The sequence below is a fragment of the Nomia melanderi genome, chromosome 9, assembly GCF_051020985.1.
Source record: "Nomia melanderi isolate GNS246 chromosome 9, iyNomMela1, whole genome shotgun sequence".
In the NCBI taxonomy this organism is placed as follows: Eukaryota; Metazoa; Arthropoda; class Insecta; order Hymenoptera; family Halictidae; genus Nomia; species Nomia melanderi.
The window spans coordinates 11344302-11362969 of record NC_135007.1 but is presented as its reverse complement, the minus strand read 5'-3'; the positions used below and the strand labels follow the sequence as shown (position 1 = coordinate 11362969).

Here is an 18668-nt window from a genome sequence, read left to right as displayed (position 1 = left end):
AGAAACTGTCCCTTTCATAGCGCCGCTCCTCTACTTTTCCAGTGTCCCCATAGAACCGGCCACCGCCTTCTACCGGCAACGGTAATGCCGGACGAAGTTGAAATATCGACAGCCGCGGATCAATCCTGGACGCGCGATGAATGAGGACCGACTGAGAAACGCCGAACAGAAAGCCGTAAGGTTGACCAAGGTTCTTGACCCCCCCTATGCGTAACCATCCCCGTTCGCCATTCGTCTGCGTACAAGCGGGTTTGCGATTAACACGCGTAACGCACACATGCTCGCCTCGGTACGCACATATGCCACTGCGAGCCGAGCATTTCTTTTTTCACTTACATCGCAGATGCGAGTGGTGTATCCGCGTTGTACGCTTGAAACGTTTTGGATCGAAATGGATTGATGAATTCGAACATAAAATTATTGTTTATGTTGAGAATGAGCGTGAAGTATATTTTTAAAGTATCCATTGGTGCAGTCCTCTCCCTCGGATTCAGTTCTTTTTCCCGAGGAGAGCCATTTTTATTCCAGCGTCTTTTTTTTCTCCGCGTTCGGCAGTTCGCAGCAAACGCTCAACCGTTGAACAGCGTTCTGTTTTTCAGTTTTTGTAAAGCACAGTAATACATACTTTAATAAATATACACTTAGTTTTTCAAACTGTGTTGTTTATTTTTTACAATAAATATTCAACAGTTTGCCGGATGAAATTTAATTGCGGATTAGCCACTCGCACTGGAAAGACGCGTTACGCACGTGATATTTTTGCCTGAAAATTACCAACGACATATTGTACACGTCGATAGTCTACCACTTCGTACAAAATTATTGATAAACGACATTTGCGTACATATCTGTATATATTATGCAAAATTCTTCGCGCGAGATCCCGTCGAGTTTCTCGGTTCGTTGCCAGCGCAAGTGGTTGAAGAAAGTCCTCGATACTAGAGTAATTAGAAATATCTGAAAATCAATTTCGAATGGATTGATACTAGTGTCACAGGATCGATGGGAATTAACACTAGAACCACCGAGCAATTAAATTGTCTTTTAGTAATTGTTCCGTAGAAACCTCAACAGTGCAATTATCGAGACTTCAGTTGATATGCAATTCAGTTCGCGTATTGCTAAACGAGTTTCTCTAGTACCTTCTCATAGAAGCATCCGTTATGTCGAATAACTGGAGAAAATGACACCAGGAATGCGTCATTTCGATCCGTCCGTAGTTCTAGTATTATTCCATTATTTAGAAATATTTAGAGAAATTTCATATTCGAACAGATCAAACAGTTTTCATCTCTTCTATAATATACTAATCTTCAAACAAGTCAGTGATCCTCGATACAATTCGAAATTGCAAAGCTAATCCAAAGTAAAATTTGAATCTCCGAGTGGAAAGTGAACTGTATCTTTAACACTAAAACTACCAGACGTGTCAAATGACCTGATGTCTTCTTTCTACAATTATCAGAAAGGTAACAAATGTTTCTCTGAGAAATTATTAAAGAAATTCATCTAGCACTACGGAAATTGAATTGTAAATCAATTAGAGTCTGAACAGATGCACTCGAGTTTCTACAGCGAAATTTTAAAAAGTCAATTGAACCGCTCGGTAGTTTCAGCGTTAACGTGAAACGACGTTTCGAATTATCTTCGCGAATATTAGCGTCAATGTGATCAGCGCCGCGAACATACGCCGCGGAAAATTGAATCCGATGCGGATAGCACCGGCTGGCTTCTTCATCTCGCAACCCCAATTCGAGTTAACCCTATAACGTCGCGCCGACCGATGCCCATCCTAATGATTATAATCGTTTCGCTATAGACAGCCAGTGTCGGCCTGTCTCTCCTACGCCATCGTCGAAGGGTTTCATCCTTCATCGTTCCCGTTTTCTTCTTTTATTTGTTGAGAGGTTTCGTGCGTAACCTTCGATCAAGATTCTCTCTTCTTTTTTTTTTCTTTGTCGCCGGACGATTGACTCGGTGCTCGCATGGTCGTCGATTCGTCGGGGTTTGAAGACCTCGAACGACTTAATTAACACCGTGCACACGTACGACGAATCCTCGTTACGGATAATCGTTCTTTAACGACATGCGGGCGGGCGACGATCGATTTCTCGATACTTCGGCGTTTCTGACTCGCGGCGAACTCTCGACGTTACACGCTCACCGTTTCACAACGACGCGCAGGATTCTGTATTCTTTTCGACGGCGTCGTTTTCGTGGTTTTCACTTGGATCCATTGTCGCCGGAGATAAGCAGAGATAATGCTCAGTAAATACGGGGTGTAAGATACACGCTGTTAATCAAAGAACTCGGCGAGAGATAGTTCTCTGATTAACACGTTGAACGCACGATTTCATGGAGCAACGTACACGGAGTGGAGAGGATATAGTATTAAATCATTCGTTTGAATTGTATTATTATTATCGCACATCTAGTTGAATCTCATCGCGTTAGGCGGAATTTATTAATTGGATGAACTGTAGTAGTTCACGGCGTTCGACGCGTTATGAAATTAATGAAAAATATTGTTGAATATGATAGAACAGCAATAATGGTTTATCAAAAAGAGGATGGAACGGAATTCTTGAAATTACGGTGTCAAATGTTGTAGGTATTTAATGAAATTTATTTTGCACGAGGTTACGAGGCTGAATTGATTATTTTAAAACGTTCAACAAGGCGAACAGCACTGCGATTTTAATTATATATGCGAAATTCTAATATTAACCCTTAAATGATATCGGCGAACGCTCAGAAACTGCGGTGGCCTTCGTAAATGTGCCAATAAACGCTAGAACGGAGCTTTACCTACCCTAATAGTTTGTGTATCACTTAATAGGAGCACAGGAGGTTCTACGGACAATATATTCTATAGATATCCTCAATAATTGTACAACCATAAGGTCACCGAACACGTCAATTACCTTCAGTCCAACAAAAATCCATCCTCTTCGTATCAGAACATTCTTAAATTCCTATTTTCATTTTGATTCATCGAAACACTTTCCCGCTTTAAATACAAAATTCGTATCGATTTCAAATTACAATTTTCACTTAGCGAAATCAATGAACCAAGTATTAATCACTTCAGCTTCTTTTCCGCTGAGCAAAATGCGGCACGCGGAAAGCTTAGAATCGAAGATGATCCCGAGGCTTAGGCTCGAAAGCTGAGATGACTCTATAGCTTAAGCTTGAAAGGTGAAATGACCCACACCGTAATCCCAAAACCCGAGATGATTAGGTCCCGACCGAGCTCATCGATGATCCATTTCTTGACCATACGGAAAATGTCTAAAATACACGAACGACCTTGAACATTACTAATATACTATATTAACAATCCAACTCGCAAACGCAACGCGTGAAAATTCCAACCCTGGTCAAAACCGACCCGGCCGTCGCATGCAACGGCGGCATAAAAAGAAAATCAGGTCAGCGTCGTGTGATACCGCCTATCAGTATTTCCCTCGGAACGAGTGCCCACTAAAATCGTCCATAAAAGCGTCGTATTTTTTCTAATAACAAACTAAAAGAAGCATAAACTTTATAAGCTCGACTCCCTTCGTCAGAGGAATTGCCCCATAAAAGAGGGCGTACTCTCCTTTTACGGGTAATAACGTACTTCCCGGTATGACTTTTAGGTATAAAGAAATTCGATTATTCCCCGTTGAGTTTTCAATTCGCGGCTCCCGTCGGCCCGTCCTCTCGGAAAACGGAGGAAGCGCGAAACAAGCGGGGAAAGGGTTCAGCGGGCTCGAATTAAATCCACGTTAGCCGAGCCTACACTTTAAGACGGTATTTACGAGCGATTCCATCATCGCCGAAGTCTAACGACGACGTTAGATTTAACGATGCTTTACGATAGTTAGATGAAATCCTGTAAAATCTCCGGACCCCGGGAACTGTGGGCGGAATGCGGGATCCACGGGTCGTTGATGTATAGACCCGGCCGCGGAGCATTAACGTTTCCACGCCGCCCCGAAATCGGTTACATTCCATTAATCCTGATAACGTTCATCATCGTTAGTTCGAACTAAGCGCGTCCGCGTATCCTGCGTTCGAAGTTTCCGGGAGTCACGTTGAACAATGGAAAATATCGAGAAGAATACGGGGGAATGAATGGAACGAAGTTAATCGGCGATGATTGTTCGAAAGTAAAATAGCTAATGATCGTGGTAGGAATATAAATTAATAAACGACGATTGGAATGAAAGTAACCGACGACGAGGGAAACTGAATAACGGATAACGGTTGCTATAATGATTTCGTTGGTTGAATACCTCCAGATGGAAACTGTGTAATGTGAAATTTATTATTTGGATGTTAATGAGATGGCTTTATACATATTTCTATTCGAGAAAGGAAAGTATGTGTATACCTTCCGCTGGTTCAGATTCCGCTGACTCCATTCCTTAGGTAACTGATTTAAACAGCCATTACTAGTCGACAGAGATATGTTCATATACCCTCGGATCTCTAAGAAATTCATTAAGTAAGGAATACAGTATTCAGCGAGAGTTCCTCGGAGCAATTTAATATTTGCGTCGCTAATTGTTAATTTCTCACTGCTCCGTTCCCGCGCTTCGACGCGGAGCGTATTTCTATTTTAAATATCCGCCGGGTTCAACGGAGTTAGACGTCATTCGGAATGGTTTCCAGCGAATGTTCACTTAAAATATCTAGTCCAATAAATTCTAAATACTCTAACGTTCAATCTACGATAAATACTTATTCGAATACTTCTCACGAGTTATTAAGCGAAAAAATTCAAACTTAAATATAGCAGAAGGTGAAACATACAAATGAATCAAGAAAATATATATTTTAAAAGTACTTAAAATATTTCAAAATTATATATATATTAATTTATATTAATTATATAAATATTTAAAAATTATATATTTTGAAAATATTTAAAATATATAATTTCTTGATCCATTTGTATGTTTCGCCTTCTGCTATATTTCAGTCCCAATTTTTTTGCTTAATAATTCGTGAGAAGTGAAGAATGAAAACTGAAAAATATCATTCCTATCTCTTCACTTCTATTCTAATTTATCTTATTGCTATCAAAAGCGACAATAGAAAGATATTCCAAATTATTTTCCAGTATATTTGCACCTTACTCCATCGTCCACCAAAATGCCTCTATCCACCATTCAACACTCCACGCGAATTATTTCCGAAGCGAAAATCGACGTAGAAATATTTTTAAAAAATCGGAAATCGTGTCGTCGAATTTGTACGAGTTCAGAGAAAAATCACGTAGTGGACAGTGCTATCGAAACGGATACTCGGATACCCGGCTGGCAGCATAAAAGGGTTGATGCTCGTCGTAATTTCGGTCGGAAAGTGGCTCGGCGCGTCCGCGAAATGTGCCGCCGAGCCATTTCAATCGTCGCCGGCATCCGAATGCCGGAACGTCTGTCCGCGGTCACTACGTCGGATAACGCACTCCATTTCACCGGACTCCGGTATTCGGCCGACCTAATGAAATATTTCTGTCGGCGCCGTTACACGCGGTTACGCTCCCACCCCTCGCGCCGCCGGTTTTCTTTCTCTATCAGCGTGGCTAACTGTATCCCGAGGATCGCAATAAAACGATGAAACTGTCAACCGGTCGCACCGCCTTCCCATGACCTCGTGGGACACGCCGTCGTGCCAACCGCTGATTAGTCGTGCGCTCCGTGTAATAGTTACCGCTGAAATTAATTTAGCTGTGCCGCGCGTCTCTGACGCAATGCACACCGGGTGGAGAAAAGTACTCGCGCGAGTTCGCCTCGCGATCGCCGATGATCCTCGGCTTCGTTGTACGTTGAACCGAGTGGAAAAGTTCAGTGGACTCGTTATGAAAGATCTGAGCTTGCAAACGCGTCGTTTGATCTATTACGCGTAATACGGCAAATCTGGTGGCATAGAATGTAAATAGTATATGCTTGGCAAGTTGTATACGTGTAATTGTTACCTTGAAGTTAGAATTAAGTATTAATAATATGAATTTGAGAGATTGAATACATGTATCGAACTAATGCAGTTATAGCTAAGTAATTATATCTGTTTCATCAGTTTAATTTTATTCTACAAACTCAACTTCGGAATATAAGATCTTTCTTGGTTACGGATCAATAGACCTTATTTTATCAATTCCAAATTCCATCGAAAAATACAGAAGCTTTAATCCTTTGCACTCGAGATGCGACTCTCGATCACCAAATCGATGTAGTAAAATTATAAGATCTATGTAACGTTAAGTTTCGTGTAACATATCGAACGTAAAATATTGAAACAAAATAGCTTTGATTCTTAATTTACGTACGTTTTCTTAGTAGTTCGTTTCAAAGAGTGTCGTTTACATTGCATTGAGGAATACTGAATATTCGTAGCGGAGAACTTTCCAGTGAAAAGGGTTGCTCTTCGTCCATTACATTCCAGGTACGCTCGAGCACCCTAAATCTCTAAAGTCCTCGATAAACGCGCAGCGAGAAAGCAAAAAATCCAATTCCCCGGCAAACCGTATCATCGAACCAATCGACTAGAGTCGCGAATCGCCTGGTATCCGGTCCGGGGACACGGATAAGCGCGTATCTCGAAGCTGCGCCGATCGTGTGTCACGGGGCGAACGTCAGCTGGCGAACGATCGCTCGCGCGCCGCGCCGCGTCTCGTTTTTATTCGTCGCTCGGTATCGGCGCGTCCGCGTGCTGGTAATTGCCGGCTTATTTCGGCCCCGACGATTTCAATCGGCGGGTCGGTGAGTTATATCGGTAAATTTCAATCAAAGTATCGGCCCCGTCGCAATTTAACGCGGCGGCGCGTCTAGCCCCGAGGACGCGCGGTAAAAGCGGGAGAGCACCGGTCGACCGGTTGCGCTTTCATGGAGATTAATTGAAATATATTCAGATTGTAACGCGCGTACGTCCGTCTGGGAGCGTGTTACCCAGTGATTTATACCGGGAATAAATTTTCGTTACGGCGACGTGTCGATAAAAGACGCGCCGATTTCGGGCTCGCCGGAGCCTTCCCTCGGACCCGATCGATTCGGCCTTTGAACAATAGCGATTGGAAGATCGGTGAACGGTAATCGATATTGAAACCGACACAGAGAGAAATTAGGGTAACGCGCGACGCGAGGTTTCGAGTTATTCTCGAACGATAGGCGATGCTTCTAATTTCCTAATTTCCGCGGTCCGAATGTGTGCATTCTAAACGGAAGGCTCGCGTTTTAAGGGAAACGTGCATTGTTCGACGCGCTGATGGAACGGGAGAAAATAAAAACCGGTTGAGGAACGCATTAGAAATTGGAGTTACCCAACCGTAACACTTTTCTCTATCTTATCGTGTGTCTGTACACAGCAACAAAATGTTCGCTTCTAAAGCATGCGCTGTCTTCCTGTACCTCGGCGAGAACAGCGAACGTAAGCGGTTGAATTATTCATGTGTTATTACTTGTATCACTGATTTCGATATCGAAGGAAGATCGGTACCCATGAAGTAATTTACGATCACCAAGGAAACACATCAACACCCATGGGGCTCTATCAGACAGAAACATCGATACAGAACAAAAACAAATATTCAACTCCAAGTTCAAATTAACAAATGAATGAGCCCCAAAAAACGCGTCATCTTGTATGCTAAAGTGTTCAAGTAACATTGACGTATCATCAAAAAGTAAAGCGAACAAAGAGTTTCCAGGACTCACCACACGGAGAACCGTCTTCGCGGAAAGGCCGGCGGCGGCGGCGGTTGCGCGCGATGGCTTCTATCGACGGACTCGCTTCTCAGGGCCTGGACAGCCTTCGGGACGGCCCGGAACGGTTCCTGCGGACCCCTGGCGATCATGCCGGAGGGCAGATTCCCGTTTCCGACGGTGTCGTTGAAGTTGCTCGCGCCGCCGCCGCTTCCGCCGCCGTGGAAGCTATTCCATCTCCGGACGGGACCTCGGTTGGCGACATGCTGCCCGGTCCCGGGGCCGCCGGGCCCACGCAGCTGGCTGGTGTGCTTGTGCATCCTAGCGCCTCAGCCCTCGGTGATCCGCCAGGACTCGAGCCACACCTCCCTCGCCGCCATCATTTTCCCTCCCCTTGTCCTCTGCACTCTTCTTTTCCCAGCCGTTCGCTCTATTTCGTCATTTGCGCCGCTAGATCCGAAGCTGCATCCCCCGGATCTCCTCTACCTCTGTCTCTGCCAAGTGACTCTAGCTTCTTCGATCTAGGACCGTTCGTTACGACGCTCCTCCGGGGCTCCTCTAGAGGACGGTTCAAGCCGACATTTGGCGCTGAGCTGGATTCTGTTGAAACGAGTTCGAATTTACGGGTTATGGCTACTGTTCGCTCAGCAGGATCCGTGGACCAGGCTACGTCTTCCCTCATCGATCTACGCTTGCGACGGAGGTCTGCCGGATTGATGGCTTCTTGATGGAATTCGATAGAGCGCTGGAGGGACGTGCTTTTCGCGGAAACTGAGAACTTCCGATCGCGTTCGCGAATCGGTAGCGTAGTTGTCGTTTGGTATTCGCAGAAAACTGGGACTTGTGTACTTGAGATTTATTTTTATCGTTGCAGATGTTTTAGAGTAATTTGGAAATTTAAACGAGAGGACGTTCGAGGAAGTTTGATATGTCCGAGGGATTTAATATTCTTTATGTTCGTTACTTAACTAATTCGTATTGTCTACATAGTAGATTTACGAACTTTCAATGGAAACCCCTCGCCCTCGATGTATTCGGAAAATAAAACACTGTTCCTGAATGCGCACACGAAATAAGGCGATCTGTCTAGCGAAGATTTATCCACGTATTTCTTGGCCACCCTATATACCGTCGCAGCGGGAGGAATAACAGGGGGCTCGAGAATTCTCACTCGGCCTCGATCGCGATTACATCGAACTACAAATGCGTCCGCTTCCGTGTAGCCGTCGCATAACGGAAGTCATTGTGAGCGGGAGGGAAGGTTCGCAGCCAAGTTCTCGCGAGACGACGGCGAACGACGGCGAACGACAACGACGTCGACGACGAGCCGCGCACAAAGCCGCCCGCCGACTCTTCCCCGCTGTCGAGAATCCCTCGAACGAATACGACGCGACTTGATTACGTGACTAATCTCTGTATTCGTAGCATCGCGCGCAGCCGTAGACAGAGTTGGCCAAGATGTCTATAATTTGATTACATAACGATCGGAACGCGACTTTTCATTCCATCGCGAGTCGCTATAAATGGCGAGTCGCTATAATCGTGCGAGCTCTCTATAATCGACTCGTTTAATAGCCAAAGCGATCAACTTCCCTTTTTATATGTTTTCAAATTGTAATACACGAATGTTTAACATTACCTGTGTAGCAAATTTGAAAAATTCATCTTTCGCTGATCACTCTGGTAGATAAGTGTAGATTATTAATTAGAACTCACCGTGATAACTTGAATATCAATTATAGATCAGTAACAAGCCGTTTTCCGAACTGATCAACTATAAACGAAGAGTGAATTTGATATAGTTATTCAAGCACTGATCCAGTTGTTCGATGTAAGGTTTAGAAATTTTCGGAAAGAGATAGTTCGACCTGTGAACGATTCGATCGACGATTACGGAATATGATTTGTTGAATCAATTGTTGCACTCGGAATATCGTCGGTACCACGTGAACAGATTACGTTTTACCGAACCCTGGCCGCGGGTGCTCGCTGCATCGCGAATAACGACGCCCGACGCACCGCCATTGGCGCGCTTATCAATTTTGACCGTTTGCACACGACGCCGCTCCACGATAACGACGCAGAAGGGCGGCGATAAAATCCGAGACAGCCATAAAGGAATCGAGTGTCGGCGGATGGAACCGTCACCCCAGCTACGACGATAAGTCCTTTGATCCGTCTCGCGATTTCTAGCTCGCGCAACGATAAACAGGACGATCGTTTTCTGATAATGTCCCAGTGAAATTGCGCCGCGAACCGATCGACCGTGATCACGATTCCCGTTGGCCGAGGGAAGGCCACGGACGGTGTTAGTATTTTCGAAACGGTGTATTGTAACGTCCGCGGAGCATAAAAATGAAGCACTGTGGTTTGAACATTTGAGAAACGGAGATACGCGGAGGATTGCGAGAGGAAATTTTCTGAATTTTGGGAATGGAAATATTTAGGGTGACTGGAGATGGAGAAGTATTGATCGAAGCTTTACGTGTAGTTGAACAATTTGGAAAGTTAGATAACGGTAAAATTTGTTTGATGTTAAGGTGAATAGATGGAGGATCTGTGAACTCGGAGGATAAAAGAGATTGAAGGGAAAGATTTTATTACAGATTCGTGTATCGAAACGTTGATTTTAAGAACACTTTGAATTGCACGAAATTCTGCTCTCTTCTAAATTACCTTGCGGATGTTAATGAAACGGATTTCTAAAAACTTGCGTGTGAAGGATTTTCCTGTCGGAGAAGCGTTAATGAGTGCGAGAAGAATTTGCTTATCTAGACTCGATAGGGAACGCTGAATAAAAAATAAGGAAAGTTAATGATTAAAACGGTTGCGTAGAATTCTCGAGTTTCCCATTTTGTTCCCAACGTTAAATTTATTCGCTTTGATATTATGTACGGCGGTTTCATAATTACGTGAACATCGTCGAGAAACTTATTAACGTTCTCCCCCTTTGCAAGGGAAATTTTCTTAGAACGCAAATTTTATCTGAATCTCATTCAGCGGGAGAGACGTTCAAAACGGAATCGAACCTGAATATTTCCAAGCAGATGAAACTGCGCACAATGTTGGAGATTAACTGTTTTCTTGTAACTGGTTTCGCGGTTTTCCGGTTAGAGATACCAGGAACTGAAATTCTTTAACACTTCAATGATCTCACGTTGTATGTGCTGGCTTTCCTCTAAGACTGCTAATTTTCCCATTAGAAAATGACGAACGGGCAAGGCCAATGCAGAACTTTAAGCAATACTTCTTAAAATAACTTACTAATTTTCCTCTTATATTTTTAAGTAATTCAATGATGAACAAGTTTCTAATTTCTACCACATAGTAGATACATTTATAAACCAAAAGGAAAGCAAAACGAATAAAGATCTATAGAAAGTCATCGATCAATCTTTCGACTGTTAACAGTTTGAACTACCAGGTAACTGTGCAGCAACGAAATAGTCGACAGAGAAGAAAAAACGAGTTAAAAAAATCTGAGAACCCCGAGCTATCGCGATCCCCAAAATTTTTTTCAACCTGCCCTTCCTTCGATTCCTTTCGAACCTATCCCTTTCTATTCTTCTATAGTTCAACCCAAGGTCGCTGCGGATGTTTCGAAGGTTTCCACCTCGCCAGCGATTTGTCACGGCTTGTCAGCCAATTCCGGAGCAATGAGTAGCGAGATGTTCAAGAAACAACTGAAACCACGTACAAATAGCTCAACGTACACCTCAAAGAATTCTAATAAACCCCAAAACATCTTCGAAACAATCACCCAGTTGATCATCGTTATACCACTCGCAGTACCTGCCACTAAACTGAACAATAATCTTACAAAAAGAGAAAAGATATCGAAGCTAGCAACCACTGGCTACGGAATAACAATTGACGCACGGCGTCAACGGTCTTCAACGCGTTAACACGCCTCACAATTGTAGAACCAAAGCTGAAGATCAGTACGAGACACCCTCGCGAGCGTGCAGGCTTGATCCTCGAGCGAGAAAAGGGAGCGGAAAAGCTCGGGAAAAGGGGTAGACGGAAAACCGTGGTCGTTGCGACGTCGCACGTGTCTCTAGGATCTCACGTCTGGCCTGGCGAAGCAGAAATCCGAAAGACACAGAGATTACCCGGGGATACACTGCGGAAAAGTCTTAGTAACGGAGCACGGTGAAGTGCATAAGAGGTCCCCGAGGAGGAATAGGTTTAAGGAGGGAGGGGAAGCGGGGCGGGTCCTTCCCAGCCGGTGTATAGAAATGCAGTGAGCTTGCAAAACCTCTTGAACACGCGCTCGAGAAGCGGCTCGTCTTCCTCTCGTCGTCGCAACGGAGAAACTGTACGACGCCGGAGAGACGAAAGTCCCTTTTGTGCCGGCGTCCCGACAAATTGACCGGGGATGAAATAAAAATGTACCTTTTGACTTTCTCCTGGCCATTCCGCCGTTTTCGGGCGTTTCGCGCTAACATTTCGAGCGGAGCATCGGATCCGGGGAGGTCGTGCTATTGAAAAGACAGTGGGAAATAGAATTCCATTCTCGGGAGAAACTCAGCGGTAATTTCGATTTTTTTTCGGCGAGGAAATCTGATCGAAGGACTGTAAGTTCTTCAACCCTTTGAACTCTGTAGGAATATTGCACCAGAAATAATATTAGATATTTTAACGAATCTTAAAGAAACTACCCTACAGTTATTAAATTTTTCATCTAAATTTTGCACTAAGGAAAATAAAAGATCTAAGAAATGTTATAGCATGTTTCATTTTCGCTAGGGATACCATAAAAATTAGTTGCAGTTGCTGATAGATTACAAAACCATCTGGAGTGCTAAGGGTTAATATTGGAACGTGCATCGCGTTTGTTATATTTCACTGAAAGACACGAGACGGGACTCGTGAATAGAATTCCGAACGATTTTCGTATCACGTCTATTAAAACTCCGTCAAGGAAGAAAGTTGGAAGAGGACCTCCTTCGGAGGACTGTCGGCGAAAATTAGAAGCTCCGACTGCGCGAATTAGCGGAAGCAGTCTCCCGCAATCAGAATTCCTCCCTCAACAAGTGCAAAATGCAAACCGCCCTTCGTTAACTTTCCCTTTTTGCATAAGAAGCGGCAGCCGAGCGATTCTCCCCGCAGTCTGAACGGTTCTTGCAAACGAAGTCCCGAAAAACCGAGTCGGAAGTCGATTCAGCCGGGTGCCGGGGAAATTTCAACGTGGCTCCGGCCGGCCGGCCGGTTTTTATCGGAGCCCCGTTAGCAGTTGTTTCAACAATCTCGCGCGGAGGTGAAGTGTTTGCGAACGTGTCTACGTAAACCCGGCCGGCAAAAGTTCCACAGACAGCTCGGGGACGGGCTGTCGTCGACGTCATTGCGACGGGGAAACCGGCAGAGGGAAACCTGCAGGAAATTTCCAACGACTCTACCTGGAATGGTACCGGGGACGCGATTACGCAGGTGCAACCTGTCACTGAGATTTCCAGGGTACAACGAGGGTCCTTTAAGGTTCCTTAAACTCGGAACATTCTCTGGATAAAATATATAACTCTGTACAACAGGTAAGCGAGAAAGTAAATGGAAGGAAATGTTTAAACCGGAGAGTGAGTTAATACCTTTTAACCTTCAAAGAATGATGTGAGATATTTTGCAAATTAATGGAAGAAAATTTTTAACCTTCAAAGAATGATGTGAGATATTTTGGAAATTAATGGAAAAAAAAGGTTTAACCTTCAAAGAATGATATGAGATACTTTGGAAATTAATGGAAGAAAATTTTTAACCTTCAAAGAATGATGTGAGATATTTTGCAAATTAATGGAAAAAAATGTTTAACCTTCAAAGAATGATGTGAGATACTTTGGAAATTAATGGAAGAAAATGTTTAACCTTCAAAGAATGATATGAGATATTTTGCAAATTAATGAAAGAAAATTGTTAACCCTCTCCAGGAGACCCCAGTATATTTATAGCTAAAAACAAAATGGTAATGTTTTTAGAATAGACAAATTATCCACAATATTTGACGATGAAAAAGAGAAAACATAAAATATGAAAAATTACAAGAAATTACAAAATTATTAAAGAAAAATACTTTCTGGGCTCCCTATAGGACTCCACTCAGCATTTTAAGGGTTAAGATAGAAAATAATCTTCGAAGACAATTATGAGTTATATTTAATATAAGAGGATAATTATTGGAGAAAACGTAGTCTTTATAATAGTAGTAAATAATCGATCAGATGGAATGAGAGACACGAGTATATAACTAACTTAAAGATCGTTTAATAGAAGAAACAATTCGATGTTAATTTCATAGATCGAATTCATAGCAAGATTAGAGCTCAAACAATTATACAGCGGACTCTATTCATAGAAACGATTGGAATAGTTGATGAATACTTGGCAGAAATATTTCTTCTTCCAATAACGCGAAACATTCACAACAAAGGTACGTTCGCTCGAATAGAGCATTCCGAATGCCGAACATGTTGATCGCTCCTCCAGTTAACCCACGTCATTAACTCCGCTATCTCGGTTTTTCATTTTATCCGCGCGAGGAAAAGTCAGCGGGGATCGTTTATCAGTCGCAACTTCGTTGCACAACGAAAACGGGCGTTTCCGTTCCCCCGCGGCGGGTGAAAAGTTTCGCAGGCGCGTTCGCCGCTCTTGTTGTCGCGAACTTTCGGGCACAAAAGGAATCGTCGCGATAATGAGAACTTTGTCGTGTCACGCGTCGCGTAGGTTTGTTAGCGTACCGCCTGAAAGGTATTCGACGATACCAGCGAATATTTTCGGAACGGCGGATTCGAGTTCCGCAAAACAACTCGTTCGCCTCTGCTTAATAATTGGATTCCCGTCTGTGAAGTTACGGTTCGTGGGAGCGAACAATTCATCAAGATATCATGGAATTGAACAAACGCGAACGAAGTAATTCTTCATTGTTGGCGAACGTAATAAACGGATAAACAATTTTCGTTCGATAAAATTTCAGAGTTCGTATATTAATTCCAACTTCACTCTCGTGGGAACTGGTGACTACGAAACTGTTAACCTTACGGCGCAGATATCTTGCATAAAAGTGGACGTTGGCATCTAACGAAGAAGGATTTCACCTTGTCACCTACCAATTAGCAGCGTCCGCAGATTCTAAAATGATCGATAAGCCCGAACGGCGTCATCGCGAGCGCGTTAAGGACAAGTTCGCTTTACTTCGAACCTGCATTCGTTTAAGTAACACCCTTCGCGTTAACGCTATAACAGCCGATCAGTTAAATCAACATTTAAATTTGTCTATGGGAACTCTAAGAACACTGCTACTAAAATTTCAATCGACTCAGTTTAGGTATTACTAAATCATTCTCTTTAATAATTACAGAGGAGCATCTATTATCTTTTTAATTGGGAGAGAAGAACGTAGGAACGGGTTAATTTGACTCATCTAGTAGTTGTAGTGTTAAAATCTAATTGAACATTCCATACTATTATAAACTTACGAGTGTTCGCTCGAATAAATACATCGAAATGCTGCGAATGACGAAGAATTCTGATCGAGTGACAGCGTTCGAAGACTGTTCAGTCAATCATCCCAAATAAGCATTAATTAGAGGACTGTAACAACCGTGCAACGGGTCACTCAGAAAATTCATCGGCGGAAAACAATTCAAGGATGCGAGAGCGCAGGACGAGCAGAACGCTACGTGAGACCCCGAATACTCGTAAGGAACGATAAGCTGCAGCGACGATGAAGAAACTTCAATTCCACGCCGGGAATACACGGACCGTGTCTTCCGGTACACCGATCCCGCTGGATTATTAATTCTAATTGTTCCCCGGGCCTCGTTGCGCCACTCCTCGTTTTCCAGCCGACGAAAAAAATCAGCCGACCGCGTTCCCGTTTTCTTTCCTTTTTTTTTCGCCGGCGCATTTTATGGGAATTTTGGCTCCCCGTGTGTCCGTCGAACGAACGTAACGACTTCTGACGAACAGATCAGCGTGCCGAGATAACGCTCGCCTGGCAACGACGCCGCGGAAGTTTACTTGTCACGGTAATGGGACGTTAATTGAATTTCATTCGAGCTAGTTTCAGCAACGAACTGTGGCGCGGTCTCGCGAGAAACGAAAAGGGAACTGATACAGTTCGCCTGTTGGCGATGCTTTTTCGGAATGTGCAAGAACATGGAATACGTTGCATCGATTTTACGTGTAGAGACAAATGAGAAGATCGGTAAACAATAAGATGATGGTTTTCGTTGCTTCAGTTGTAGAAATCGTTGGGATGAGACTATTAGCCTCCTTAAATCTCCGAGGCGACCTTCGAATGAATGTTTAGCGAATTAAATTGGATTCGAGTTGACAGAGAATTAAGGGATGAAATTTATCTGCGACTGGATTCCAATTAGGAAGTTTGGCAACAGGTGGGAGGAAATTTAAGGGATGATTTTCTACGCGAAATGCCAAGACTGATATCGAGGATTAAAAGTTCGCCGAGTGGGATGGAATTAATTTGTAGAGCGCTGCGGCGTGAGATATTAAAATTAAAGTGGCACGTCGAAGAATTCTGCTGGAAATCTACGAACGAATCATTTACGCTTTGAACATTGAATAACGATCCTCCGCGGAATCGACGGGAAATCGCAATAAATAACAGCGAAATTTTCGACGAGGGTGTTACTTGGCGACACGAAATCCTATGCGTGCCAATCAAGCAGGATTATCGATCGAGGATTATATACAACGGCAGCATTTCTCGCGCAAAACCGTTCGTCGGGAAAGCAACGTGTCGGTGTACAGATGGCTGAAGAGATATCCGGCGTTGCAAAGTGCGAACGGTGACAGAGGAAAAGATATATTAAAAACTATCAACGTTTGACAATTCAATCTCCAACAGAAATATACGTTCTAACAGTTAAATAAATCCAACGTTTCGCGATTCGATATCTTCGTTAGACAAGTTTTGTGTCCTATGCATCGCTAAAATTTAGATCATCTGAATAAAAGAAAATCTTTAAGACATTCTTAGCTAGAAAAATAAATTCCAATTTCCCTGAAACCTCGAATTCTTTGCTGAAAACACGAGCCTTCGAAAACATCCGCAAACTTAACCCTTTGAACTCTGTAGGCTCTAATATTGCAGTTAGAATATCAAATATTTCAATGAATCTTAAAGAAGCTACCCTAAAATTGTTAGATTTTCCACACATCCAAATTTTGTACTAAGAAGGAAAATAAAAGATCGAAGAGATGTTATAACATTTCTCATTTTCGCTAGGAGTACTATAAAAATTAAGGGTTAAACGTCAATTTCAAACAGCAAAGAAAAGAAACTAAACGTCTCATGGCGCACGATCGAACGGTCCGACGAGCGCGAACAGGATTGTCAAACGTATCCCCGATGAAACGTAATGTAACTTTATTCGAGGCGCTATCAGCGATCCCAGTGCCTCGTAATATTGTTAACGGAGTCCGGCTATCTTTTCCTCCATAAAAGTACCATAATATCGACGATAACGTTCGACCGACCTCTCTGCACTCGAGAGAGGCTCAGGACTTCCCCACGGAAATGAATGACCCGTTACTTCGATAATTATCCGTCCGCGATACAGTTTTGTATTATGCAACCGGCGGGTAACAGGGAAAATGATAAGAGGGAAAGAGTGGGAAAGAGCTACGCGTCTTCCGGCGCGATGAAAATTGGAAAACCTTTGTCGACCGACTTAACCAGTTAACTGTGTTTGACGAGTATACTCGTCATGATAAAAAGTAGCGACCATTGGCTTTTCACGGAAATTACAATTTAAATAGCCAATGGTCACAACTTTTTACCTTGACGAGTATACTCGTCATGACACAAAATCCTGTAACTTCTCCATGACGAGTATATTCGTCATGACACAAAATCCTGTAACTTCTCCATGACGAGTATACTCGTCATGACACAAAATCCTGTAACTTCTCCATGACGAGTATACTCGTCATGACACAAAATCCTGCAACTTCTCCATGACGAGTATACTCGTCATGACACAAAATCCTGTAACTTCTCCATGACGAGTATACTCGTCATGACACAAAATCCTGCAACTTCTCCATGACGAGTATACTCGTCAAACACAGTTGACTGGTTAAGCTGGTCTTACGCTAGATCGGGAACAGAGTTTCTTGATATTTTAACCTTTTGCACTCGAGAATATTTTTCTCAACAATTATTCATTGTGTTCTGATTAAATATCAATGACATGTTTTACAACTAACATAAAGAAAGACCTTGTATAAATTAAGTGACAGAACCAGTTTATTTCGATGTTCCATGTGTAGATACATTACAGAAAATTTGATATTGAATTCTAAATTTGATCATTTTGTTCGGTCGAATCAAATGGCAATGTAAATGTAGATTTACATACTTTCGTGTTAACTTAATGGTTTGTGAAACACCGTACTAGTTAACGAGTACTAGAAATGAAAATAAGTGATTTCTCAAAATTGTATTAATAACGATACAATGAATTATGATAAAAAAAATGGTCTCCGGATACCTGGTACATACATGGAAATATTTCGATTCGGTATTAATTTCCATGTGGTGCAATTAGCTTTGTTTCGTAGGAAACGAAGCATTTCTCGGTAACTATTAATTATTTTTAATAAATAGTATTTCTATGTTACAATAAATCTTATACTGATTTCTCGAAATTGTATTAACAATGATACTAATTTAATAAATCAGCAATAATTTGAAGACATATTTGTAGGTTTATATAATTAAATATTTTCAGAGGTAATTGGAGAAATATTGGAACTTGGTTTTAGAATTTATATTTTCTGGCGATAAATTATTCATATTGAAACTTCGATGTCCTAAGAAAATGCTAATTTCCTAGTTGCATTAGTATTAAACTTATTACCGGTTTTGGTTTAACATTATCTAATACTTGGTTCACTGTTATTGAGATTGTTGAGATATTCACATGGGTTACGAATAAAAAGAAGTTAGGAAACACTGGATCT

The 18668-nt window shown here is 42.6% G+C and overlaps 1 protein-coding gene across 16 annotated transcripts in view; it reads right to left on the bottom strand.

Moving 5' to 3' along the window:
• LOC116432792 (rap guanine nucleotide exchange factor 2) overlaps window positions 1-18668 on the bottom strand; it is a 220800-nt gene that overhangs the window by 66172 nt on the left and 135960 nt on the right. For 9 of the 16 annotated variants that reach the window (XM_076371105.1, XM_076371109.1, XM_076371121.1 and 6 more), the window contains exon 2: window positions 7701-8288. The exons of the other annotated variants lie outside the window; for them this stretch is intronic. In XM_076371105.1, coding sequence (XP_076227220.1) covers window positions 7701-8008 — 308 coding nt within the window. In that variant the 5' untranslated portion in view covers window positions 8009-8288. The remainder of the gene's footprint in view (window positions 1-7700; window positions 8289-18668) is intronic. 16 annotated transcript variants of the gene reach the window in all.